This window comes from Zootoca vivipara, chromosome 11, assembly GCF_965207765.1.
Source record: "Zootoca vivipara chromosome 11, rZooViv2.hap1.1, whole genome shotgun sequence".
Taxonomy (NCBI): Eukaryota; Metazoa; Chordata; class Lepidosauria; order Squamata; family Lacertidae; genus Zootoca; species Zootoca vivipara.
Genome location: NC_142594.1, coordinates 47,686,094 through 47,698,205, shown reverse-complemented (window position 1 = coordinate 47,698,205; position 12,112 = coordinate 47,686,094). Strand labels below are relative to the sequence as shown.

Genomic DNA, 12,112 nt, shown 5'->3' with positions numbered 1-12,112 from the left:
GTTGGAACAGAAAATCCGAGCATTTCCTTACATGTCATTGGTTTGAATGGGCCCACTCATGATTTGGAAATGACTCCTCCTGATGATCCAAGAATGAGGTTTGTGCTGTACTAGCTACTTGTGGCAAAGGCCTTGAGTTGTTACCTACCACTCCTTCGATTAAACCTCCTTTGTCCGTTATTATTGTTTCTAATTCCGCTGTCATTCCCCTCCTCTCTCCTTGTCTTAAGAGCTCAAGACTCAAGCTCTTATCTGCTTTGATGACAGAGAGGCTTGGGCTATGCAGATTTTTCATGGCCCCTCTAGCTACCATTGCAAAAATTGCTAGACTGAAAAGAAATTACTAGCCTGCTGAGGCCATTAAAACATCTGCTTGTTGGCACAGATCAGTCCAGGGGTCTCAGAAGGGTTATTTTAAAATGAAAATCCAGCTGATAACACTCCATGCCTATGGATTGTACTGTGGCTGTAAATTAAAGACAAAACAGCTTAAGTCTACTTAATGCATCTGTTAAAAAAATATTATTTGATACTCAGTTTGAATCCTGCTCTTCGGCAAAGAATAGGCTTTCCCATTTGATCCTCACAACAACCCTGTTGAGGTAGACTAGGCTGCAGCGGGCTAGCCAGCTTTATGGCTCAGCAATGATTTGAACCAGCAACTCCTTGCTAAGTCTATCACTTTGCTCATTACACCAGAACTGGAAAGGCTATGCCACAATAATGCCATGCTAAGGTTCGAAAGCATGTCAAAGTGCAAGTAGATAAATAGGTACCGCTCCGGTGGGAAGGTAAACAGAGTTTCCATGCGCTGCTCTGGTTTCACCAGAAGTGGCTTAGTCATGCTGGCCACATGACCCAGAAAAACTGTCTGCGGACAAATGCCAGCTCCCTCAGCCAGTAAAGCGAGATGAGCACCGCAACCCCAGAGTTGTCCGGTCAGGGGTACCTTTACCTTTTAAAGGTTGGAATCCTTTGCATGCTTGGCTTGGAAATAAATCCTACTGAACTCTTTTGAGTAGAACATGAATTGGATCATACTGACCCACAATACAATTAAGCAAGTATAGCTGTACACACCTACTTACCCCAAATGTAAAATATGTCTGTCCAATTGCCGTTTCCAGGGTGGTTAACATACCTAATGTCACCTGTGCCATAACGTCAAATGCTTGCTCCATTCTGACCTCCATATCTGACCTTTATTTTTTATTACTGTTATCATTTATTAAATTTGTATCCACCCCTTCCAAAGGAGCCTAGGGCAGCAAACAGCAAAAACTTTAAAACAGTGAAATTTAAGATTAAATGTTTTGCGCCGTGATTCTAAATAGTTTTAGCTTGAAAATGCATTCTTTTGAAAGCAGTGGGATTTCATGTCAGTGTAACCTTATGGAAACGATGCTTATCTTCTTCAAAACCTCTGATTAACTAAAAGCTTTGGATACCCTCCAGGGTAGTTGAATCAATGAGCTTGTGCTGTTTACTGTGTCCAGTATATTGCTAAGGTTAATTATCTGTACTCTGTGGAGTATATTATAGGTCTCAGATTTAATTTAGCACATTCAAAGCTCACCTTAAAGTCTGCTCAGATGACCTAGGCATTCAAAGGTTAACTATTTAGACATGACTTAGAACTATTTATAAAATGCATAGTCCTCAGAATGGTCCAGAATATATGCTGAAATGAGCTCTAATCTCAGTTTGAGCTGAGAACAATATATAATTCTGAAATTTGCAACCAGTTATTGGGGAGCATGAGCCTTTGAATAACAATTACTGGGAAACACAATTGTGCTCATGGGCTTCCTATAGGCATCTGGTACTATGGGGTCATGAAGAGTCGGACACGACTAAACAACTAAACAACAACAACAACTATGATAACAGAATGCTAGACTAGATAAGCCTTTGGTCTGATCCAGCAGGACTCTCCTATGTTCTGAACCACTCCTCTGCCATCTGGGTCTCATCCACTGTAACCATTAATCCAACTGAAAATAAATCATATTGAACCAGAAAGTAATATATCATCACCATCCTAATTACACAAACCATACGATCTGGTCCAACATATTCCTCATGCAAGATTTGGAATCCCTGGCTCTCAGCAGACGTCATCAAACCCTTAGTTTAGTGACCCAGTTTTGGATTGTCTGAATGCCTCTCTCTATTTCGATTTAAAAAAAAAAATCACCACCAAGTTCAAGAAAAGACATAAATATAGCCATCACACCATGTTGGAAAACCTCCTGATTCCAGCTGCTTTGGATTACTAGAAGGTGTAGGAGACAACAATTGGTCTTACTTTCACATTTATTCTTAAATTGTGCAAGCTTGCTATCAGTGGCCACTTCCATAGTTGGAAGCAGCATGTTTTTAGTTGGTGGAACTGCAAGAGAGGAGAGTTCTGTTGTGCTCAGGCCCTGCTTACAGGTTTCCCACAGACATCTGGGTGGTTCCTGTGAGAACATGATACTGAACTACATGGCCCACTTGCCTGAACCAGCAGGTTCTCCTTATGTTCTTATATTATGTTCTTAACGCTGTTGAAATGAGTTTTCCATTCTCTGCTTATTTTAGTTTTATTAACAAAAGGAAAACAAGCTGTTTTCCTAGAGCAGTGGTTCTCAATTAGCTAAGTTTTGCTCATTCAAAAGCCAAGCTTTTGAAAACGTTGATACCTCTGTGATAGTTTTTGTTATGTGAATGGTGCCACAGACCCCCCTGGGTGCGCAGACCACCAGTTGGGAACCAGTGCCCTAGAGAATATGCTGGTGCCAAGCTGTCATGTGAAAGAGAGGGAGAGAAAACATGTTTATGATACTTAATTTCTAGTGCACCATTATATTCCCCAAACTCCAAATGTTGGGCATGAGCAACTCACTTGTTCTGCCCTGCAGCAGAAAGCTTGTGCTCTGTCTTCTTATTTTGCTGGATAATCAGATCGTCTTCATCCTTCAGAGTCCTTCCTTCTCTGTATGCACAGCAAATCCTTTCCAGAATGCAAGCAATTTCTCCGGCGATGCAGCACATTAATCCCAACGAGAGCAACAACTCCTTTATACATATTTTATGGCAAACAAATGAACTCATAAAAATTTTATGGACTGTACACACTGTGAAAAGTCATTGTGTTATAATTTAAAGATGACTTTGACCTGTGCATTCCACTTGAATATGATAATGTTGCATGATTTGTCGGTCTTACAACTGCGACACTCATTCATTATCAAGTCATTTACCCCTTTCTTAGCTCAAGGGGGAGAAGTGGCACGCTGCATGCCTCGAGAACATAAAAAAGCAATAAGCAGGCAAGGGCCTGATTATGATGTAGGTAGTATGGGGATTCAGACGAAGTTCAAAGAGAGGAACACAAAAATGAATCCTTGACTTGTTACAATCATGACATATTGTAGTCTCATTCTGCATCAAGTTTATTAATAGTCCACATTCCAAAAACAAATATTTGGGTCTGTACAGTGAAGGGAAATTGTGTTCCTAAGGACATGTAAGAGTAGCACTCACATGCCTTCATTTGTTTTTAGGGAGTACTATATAACCATGGTGAAGTGGGCAACCAGTACCAAAGTTGCAGTAAATTGGCTGAACAGGGCACAGAATGTTTCTATCCTAACTCTCTGTGATGCAACAACTGGAGTCTGCACAAAGGTATTCATTTTTATTTACCTGCAGCATGTATAGTCCACATGCAACATAAAGTTCTCAGGGCAGCTTAAAACAAATTGAACATTCAATAGTAGTATCAGTGTTTCGATGCCAGGCAGCTGAACACCCGTAGCTTTTCGTTTGGCGTTTGTAGTCTGTACCAATTTTTTGAAGCCTGAAAAGGTGTGACCCAGGGTACATTTTGTGTGCATTGAAAGGAAAAGATGCATGCAGTTGGAATTGGAATAGGAAAATCCCTAGTTTCCCAGGGACAGATGTGAAGCTAACTGGCCTGTAATTTCCAGGATTCCCCCTGGACCCCTTTTTAAAAGTGTGCCCATCAGCCAGTACTCTTCAGTCTTTTGAGACTGAGACTCGGGGCCCAGCTTCAATTCAAACATGCATTTTGGAACTCATTTCTTAAATTTTTCATTATGCATTTGTATGGTGGTAGTGCTCCTGTTTCAGCCTACCTTAGATCAGCCAGCAACCTGCTATTAGGTCCAGACCCACCAGTTGAAGACTTAGGTCTTTCGGGTGGTTGTGTAGGGGTGGCATACGACCACCCCCTCCCCCATGCAGTGATGTAATATAGGAGCCAACTTAGACCTCCATGCAAAAGCTCCACCTGATGTAGGCCATGTTACTCATCATTATTCATCTCCCACACAAAAGTTGGGACAGGGTGAAATTTGACACACAGGATCAGCACTCAAACAGGTGTTCATATGTGGCCTGGGGCATAGCTTGGCCCATGTGTGTGGTAGAAGGGGGCGGATTTCAGTGTTCCTCCACCAAGCAAAACCCTGGGTTGCTTACGAACAATGTGAATAATTATCCTCTCACTGTTATTCACATAGATTACTGCCATGCTTTAAACACACTCACTTGTTTAATCAAGAGCAAAGGCCTTTCACGTTGTCTGCTCATAAATCATACTCAGGTGGGCTCCTCTGTGCTTGCTCAGCCACTGTTGGAATTGAGTCAAATAGCTTTCTGCCCTGATGAGCAAAGTATAATAGATGCAAACTACAGTACTGTATAATATTTTAATTATGTTGCTTTGTTTCAGAAACATGAAGATGAGAGCGTAGCCTGGCTGCACAGACAGGTAATAGTGGTCTTTCCATCTCCTTAATAAAAGGTTCCACACACAGGAAAAAGCAACAGAGCAGAACCACAAAGGGGCAAATGGAGAGATGCAAACACACAGATCCATAGTGACATAGGAACCTACCTTTTTATAATAAAGCTACTCTTTGCCTAGGGATGCTAACTCTGTGCGCTTGTGTTAGATGCAGCAACAGAGATGCAAGAGTTGGTAGGAAAAAGTGTTGACTGCCAGCTTACGCTTCAGCAGAGGCCTGCTTGAGAGTGGGCTGCTGCAGGCATGGGGGGGCCCAGAAGAAAGTAGACTCTAGTCCATGAAGCTTATGCCATAATAAAGGTTGTTTTTTTCCCTTAAGGTGCGGCACAACTCTTTCTTGTCCCCAGACCACTAAGTCATGTGGGGCACTGGTAGGGAGATGTTCAAACTGGAAGATAGACTGCCCTGCCTGAAAATGGTAGGGCTAACAGGGCAGAAGTTTCCTTAGTCAAACAGCTTTTGGTTCTGAACCATGGTTAGCAAAAAGCCATGGTTCAGAGTAATTATGATTGGTGTTTACATTGAGTCATTCAGAATGGCAGCGTTTTGCGAGGGGAAGGCATGTAGACAGATAGCAAAGTCTGGAGCAGCTGTTCCAGCTTAGTTGGTAGCCTTTGGCAGAAACAAAGTATTAAGCTGTAAACTCTTTTAACAGAAATCTATACGATTAGTGCCTTCTAGCTGTTTCTCTGTAGGCCATTGTATGCGCCTGTGATTTTGTGTTTTAACTGTGCAAAGGGATAATATATTTGAACATCAAAGTGCTGCGATGCCCAAAATCTCCTGAGGGTTATTTCTCTTGATCAGAGTCACAGAGCCGCTTCTCATTGAACAGCAACAGCAGAAGCCTTTGGAATTGCAGGGCTTCAAGATTCTAAGGATCAGCCAGCTCAGTTGTATGTTGTTTACAAGATATAGCCCTAGAACCTGGAAGGAGCTCTCTGCTACCTTACTACTGCTCTTGTCAGGGGCTCCATGGTATGACCTGTGAATGGTAAGGTATAGTTTAGTGGGACTGATGTGCTCAGGTGTAACAAACACTGTAGTTTCTTAAGGATGCTGAGGGTTATTTGGAAACCCCTGTTTCCCTCATGGGGCTACGGTTTCCAGAGTTCCCTCGGAAGAGGGATGGGTTGTTGGGCCATGCTGGGAATTGCAGCTCTGTGAGGGAAATAAGCTACAACTTATGTCCACAGTGTTTTGCACAAGGACAGCCTAATTTTCACTGAGCTGGATTTCAGCCGCAATCCTAAAAGATACATGGTTTGAATCCACATGTAGCTGAAGGAGCCTGGCAGAAGGATGGGACTGGCATGGTTGCTGTCTTGAGTGGTTTATTTCAAGATTCATGAATATTTATCTGTGCATTCATTTGCAACTGCTTGGTATTTGCAGAATGAAGAGCCCGTCTTCTCCAGAGATGGCAGGAGGTTCTTCTTTGTCCGAGCCATCCCTCAGGGAGGGAGAGGCGAGTTTTACCACATTGCCATGTCTTCATCGCAGGTGAGACAAAGCTCCGCTGCTGCTGCTGAACGCTTTTTTGGGTGTGGGTGAAAAGTAATATACCAAGAATATTGGCTCTCTGGATGTTGTTAGATTCAAGCTCTCATCAGCCTCTGGCAGCATAGCTGGTGGTCCTGGATGATGGGAGTTGTAGTCCAACAACATCTGGAAGACCACAGAATCCCCACCCCTGTAATACATTTACATTGGTAGTTTTGACAATATAACAAGTCAACACCTAGACATATCACATGCAAAGTATTTCCAAGAAAATGTGCATCTGTTGAAGACATCAACTTCTGAGTACTGTAGTGGGCTGATACACAAAGAGTGTTTTGCAAGAAATCCTGTGGCTGGCTTGCTATCAGTGGAATCTGCTGACACTGATACAAAGGGGGCTTAAATGGAAAACATAATTTGCAGACCAAAGAAAGAGGGATTGATGGGCGACTACCAAAGAGTGGAGAGGAGGCTCGTTCGGGTGTGAGCACTGAGAACTTAGGGTGCAGGGTGGGTTAGATCCCTTAGAAGAAAGGATTTCTGTATGTTTTTCAGATGCAACTTCTGTGACCCTGAAAAGTGAGCATCCATTTGTAGCCAAAGTGCTGGACTTAAACTAGGGAGAGAGGGCTCAAATTCCCACTGAAACTCACTGGTAACCTCAGGCCCAGCCACTGTCTTTCAATAGAGCCTGCCTCACAGGGTTGTGGCCACCTTGAGCTCTTTTGAGAAAGAGTGAGACAGAAGGGCAATAAGTAGATGCATGAGTGTCTTTTAAAAAACGCATCAGGAAAAGGGACACCAGGAAAACTTGCTCTGAAGAAGATAATGCAGATGTATGTTTGATCATCGTTAGAACACCTTGCTATATGTTTTGAAATTCATCTCTTCCTCCTTTCTCGGCAGCCCAACAGCAGCAACGATAATTTACAGTCAATCACATCGGGTGACTGGGATGTGACCAGGATTTTGGGATATGAGGAAAGGCACCATAAAATGTAAGGATCACCAAACCATGTCAAGTCAGCTTCCATGTCTTAGAAGGTTCAGTGACAGCACTGCAAGGGTAACTGGATTAGTGGAGCGCTTATGTGTGACCCAGTGGGCATTGCTCTGGGTTGAAACCTGTGATATGTGGTGTGGTGTAGTGGTTAAGAGCGGTAGACTTGTAATCTGGGGAACTGGGTTTGCGTCTCCGCTCCTCCACATGCAGCTGCTGGGTGACCTTGGGCTAGTCACACTTCTCTGAAGTCTCTCAGCCCCACTCACCTCACAGAGTGTTTGTTGTGGGGGAGGAAGGGAAAGGAGAATGTTAGCCACTTTGAGACTCCTTCGGGTAGTGATAAAGCGGGATATCAAATCCAAACTCTTCTTCTTCTAAATACAGAAGCTTGCATTACTTTGGTAAGTATGAAAGTCTCCTCTGTGAAATGGGTATAAGCATGAGAATCAGACTACTATTGTGAGGATGCTCCTGTCCAATGTTTTACCAACTAAAATGATTCATACTACTGTGGAGTAAGTAACTTCAGGACTGTGGCTTAAGGAGCATTTTGGATAAACTAGTGCTAAACAAAATTTATATGAATTTCTAGTTTTCCCAATGTAACAGAGTATTCAAAGAGTATTCAATGCTGCTTCTTGGGGGTGGGAGCTGTCATATTGCAAACATGGAATCTCTGAAGCATTTGAGTGCCTTTTAATCCAGCCTTTATATATATATAGAACATCCGATTAAAATCAGTACAATGGACAGCTCTTTTTCTATTGCTTTGTATAACTGCTGAATAATAAAAGTTCTTTAGAAATTTTCATCTGACAACTGGAAGGCTGGGCTAGTTTTGTATATTTAATTGCATTCAGCTAACGATTTTGACAAATGTGTGTTCAGCTGCATTTGGTGAACATATTGCATTTTCTTTTAAAGTTCTTTCCAAATGTGAAACATCCGCATGAGACCATTGGTGCACTGCTGCCAGGACGACATTTTTTTTAGCAAAACAAATTTGCACCTAGGTTTTCACCAAGCTGTGCAGTTCCATGACAGGCAGGTCCAATCATGTAGACATAGAATCATAGAATCATAAAATCATAGAGTTGGAAGAGACCATAAGGGCCATCCAGTCCAACCCCCTGCCAAGCAGGCAACACCATGAAAATCATGAGCTTTAGGGGGGGACAAAGGAAAGTTTCCCCCCCTATAATTTTGCCTCTTTTTTCTGTTCATTTTCCCATTTCAAGCTTGCAGCCACAGGAATAGAGACTTTCTTTTAAACAAAACAAGAGCTGGAATTAGAACTTAAAGGCATCAGAATAATGTTTCTAGGGTGCAAAGAGTCTATGGGGCATATCTTTTCCACCTTTCTTCTGAATAGTTTGTGCCTATGCAGACAACCCAGGTGAAATACTGCTCTCAAAAATCTGGTTATAATCTATGTCTATTTTATTCTAGCTATTTCCTCAGCACAGAAGAGTTACCAAGGACACGACATTTATACAGGTATGATTTATTTTCATAGGAACATAGGAAGCCGCCTTATGCCATCTTGCTCAGTGTTGCCTGCATTGGCTGGCAGCAGCAGCAGCTTACCAGGGTTTCAGGCAGGGGTCTCTTCTAGGTCTACCTGGAGCTACAAGGATTTAACCTGGGACCTTCTGCATGGGAAGGGAATTCTCCTTACCACTGAGCCATGGCAATTTCCCAGTTCTAAAAACCAAAGCTGCTGCGGACCAGACCATCACACCATGCCTAGGGCTGCTCCAAACCCCAAGCACATGGTTGAGAGAATACCCAACTCTGTCCAAGGTCCTGCCATCACAAATGCACATGCCTGTTCCAAGCAGTGCCAGCTGAATAATCCCACGTGTTGTTTTCTCCTCTTTCTCAGTGCCAGCACTAACGGGAACTTCAACAGGCAGTGCCTCTCTTGTGACCTGATAAACAACTGCACATACTTCAGTGCATCCTTCAGCCACAACATGGCCTATTTCATCCTGACTTGCGAAGGTAGGATTCTCATATTGTTATAAAACCGTGTGGCAAAACAGGCCACCTTATTAATAGTGCCGATAAGGAATCACTCTACAGCTGTACAAGGCTTTAAAAGCAGCCAAGCATGGCTGACTGCACCAGATACCCCCAACCTGGTGGTCTCCAGGTGTGGCTGGAATACAACTCCCACCATCCCAGGGTGGGTGTCGAGATGCAGGTCAGCACACAAGAAGCAGAGTCTTTCGGTGCAGTAAATTCTGTATTCAAGAAAATGGCACACAACACTCTCCACAGGTCCTGCCCTTATAGAGCAGTTGCCAGGACTGACGGCCCCCGCCTTCAACCCCCTCTAAGGCTCCTCTCCTGCCAGATGTTTCCCAAGCAGTCTCAAACTGTGTCTGGGTACCTGTAATCTCTGTTCTGCTCTGCACATGCCTTTGGAGACAAGGGGGGAGGGAAGCTGGTCACAGTAGGAGAGGCAGGCCCCCTGTATTCTCTGCTTCAGCCTCTAAGTCTGAGCTGCTCCCTGTCACAGACTCTCCTTGCTCGCTAAACCCCGTTGCCTCTTCCGCATCCAAAAACCACCACCACCCCGCTCTTTTCCCTCTGACATCTCCTCAGTGCCCCACCACCAATCCCTTGGCCTTGAGCCTTCCTCCTCTGGGGTGTCCCTTGGGGGTTCCCCAGCTGGTGCTTCCCACCATTTCTCGTCATTCAGCCAGTCCCTGCCACTGGGTGACCTTGCTGGCTGGGCCTGATGGGAGCCAAAGTCTGGGTATCTGAAGGGTACCTGGTTGAGGAAGGCTGGACTAGGCAGCCAGCTGCTTCCAGGATATATGATGTAAGACACTGGTGATGAGATCTGGGCTAAGCAGCCATTTCTCCTCCCCTTCCTCTCCCCACCCTGCAACTCCACCAAGCATTAAGCCAGATGGCAACAAGGCCCCTGCCAACCCTTCCATTGTAGAACAGCTGCTTGTGGAGCTCTCAGCTTCTGGAATTTGCTGCCATAAGAAACGAGGAAAGCCACGATAATCATTTGCCCGCTTTCAAGACAACCTGGCTTGGACAGGCTTTCGGGTTTATCACCATTTTAGAAAGCAAAATCGAGACACTTTGCCGGATGCTGTAGGGCTTGGAGCAAAGGTTACAATTTTACTTGAGAGTATATCCTGTTGAATTCAGTGGGACTTATTTCTGTTTAAACATGCATGGTTTAGGGTTGTAAACGTTCAGGTTGCGGCAGGGTCTCTGCAACGCGCGGCACTGTAAAGGAGGGGAGCTAAAAGCTCTTGGATGTTTGCTCAAGGCAATGTGAATGTGTTGTTTTGATTCCTTGTTTCTCACCCCTGTCACTGTCGAACTTGTTAGAATTAAATATCGCCACTGAACTTGTTAGAATTAAATCTTGCCGCAAGCTTAGCATTTATAGACTCTGCCCTGCAGCTACAGATCTAAAGCTCTTTAAAGTATTTCCTGCAGAGTTCGTTTATTCTCTTTTTACCCTGTTGGATATGCCTGATAGATATAGTACATGTGTCTTTAAGAATAATATTTAATAATAATAAAGCAGGAACATGAGGCATGCAAGTTATTAAGAGCTGGTTCACAGTTATTTACATGCTTTCTCCAAAGCAGAGCAAAACTGGATAGCTGTGCCGGCCCTTTAGAATAATTTTTTTTACAGGATCTAGCTGCAGGGAGACATAAGCAAGGCTTCACACCACCTGGCTATGAGCAGATACGCCTAATGTTCCCCCTTTTTAAAACGTTCTTGAATAGCCTACCTGAGGAAGTGTTCTGTGTAACTCACATGTCTTGCATCTAGCTTTATTAATATGGACCGGCTATAATAAAGGCATTGCTTTTCAGATACGGTGAATATAGTTCTCAAAGACCCAAATGTTAACCTGATTTTGGTAAATGTCATAAGTTTCTGACATTTCCCAATGGTCTTGTTACTGGTAAATATCGTTCATGTCTGTACCTACAGCCGCACGTTGGAAAGTGCAAATGAGCCAGAGCTAATTGCAAAGTACCAGTATAAAATAAAGTATCGGCAGGCCAGTGTGTTGATGCAGTGATAAGCAACTCAGAAACCTCTGTGTGTCAGAATTCCCCCTCTGCCCATCCTGTTGAGAACTGAGCAGTGCATTAACATGCTTCCCTGGGAGGGATTGTAGCTTGCTGTTTACACATTAAGTCACTGAATGTGTTAACTGTTCTGGCCAAGATTATTTCCTTCCAGAAGGCTGATTATGAAGATGTCCTCCCCCCCCCAACCTCCTTCTTTGTGTACCCCTCCAGCACAGGAATGTAATTAGTGCTGGGGGGCAAGTTGTGACCTTTTGCCACTTTTCCTGTGGCTCGGGAAGTGTAAATTAGTTTCTGATGTTTTAGACCACAGCCAGACTAAACCAGTCTTTTGTACATAGCCATCTTTTGCATTTATTTGCTGGTCCCTCTTTCCAGAGGACTAGTACCCTTAATTCTGAGTGATGGTCATGTCATGAGCCTCCGCTGTGCATGGCTCATGTTAACTCTTTGAGAGGGAAAAGTAATTTGTTCCCTTTCATTAAAGCAGTACTTTAAAACACAGGGCAGATTGGAGGTCTCCTGCCCCAAACCCAAGGCTTCACAAGCGCAGCTCCTGCAGATGAAATGTAGGATACTATTACCGCACTTAATTTTTTTCTTAAGAGAACATCTGTTCTGTCACCCTTTAACAACATAGTTATTAAAGTAGGCTGTGATTAATTTAAATTGTCACTTGTGCGGATGTCGGCATTACGTTTCTGCTT

The 12,112-nt window shown here is 43.6% G+C and overlaps 1 protein-coding gene across 2 annotated transcripts in view; it reads left to right on the top strand.

Moving 5' to 3' along the window:
* DPP6 (dipeptidyl peptidase like 6) overlaps nt 1-12,112 on the top strand; it is a 493,091-nt gene that overhangs the window by 455,556 nt on the left and 25,423 nt on the right. For both annotated transcript variants that reach the window (XM_060280914.2, XM_035129463.3), the window contains exons 10-16: nt 1-98; nt 3,549-3,672; nt 4,742-4,780; nt 6,212-6,319; nt 7,226-7,317; nt 8,772-8,819; nt 9,208-9,326. In XM_060280914.2, the coding sequence (XP_060136897.1) occupies nt 1-98; nt 3,549-3,672; nt 4,742-4,780; nt 6,212-6,319; nt 7,226-7,317; nt 8,772-8,819; nt 9,208-9,326 (628 nt within the window). The remainder of the gene's footprint in view (nt 99-3,548; nt 3,673-4,741; nt 4,781-6,211; nt 6,320-7,225; nt 7,318-8,771; nt 8,820-9,207; nt 9,327-12,112) is intronic.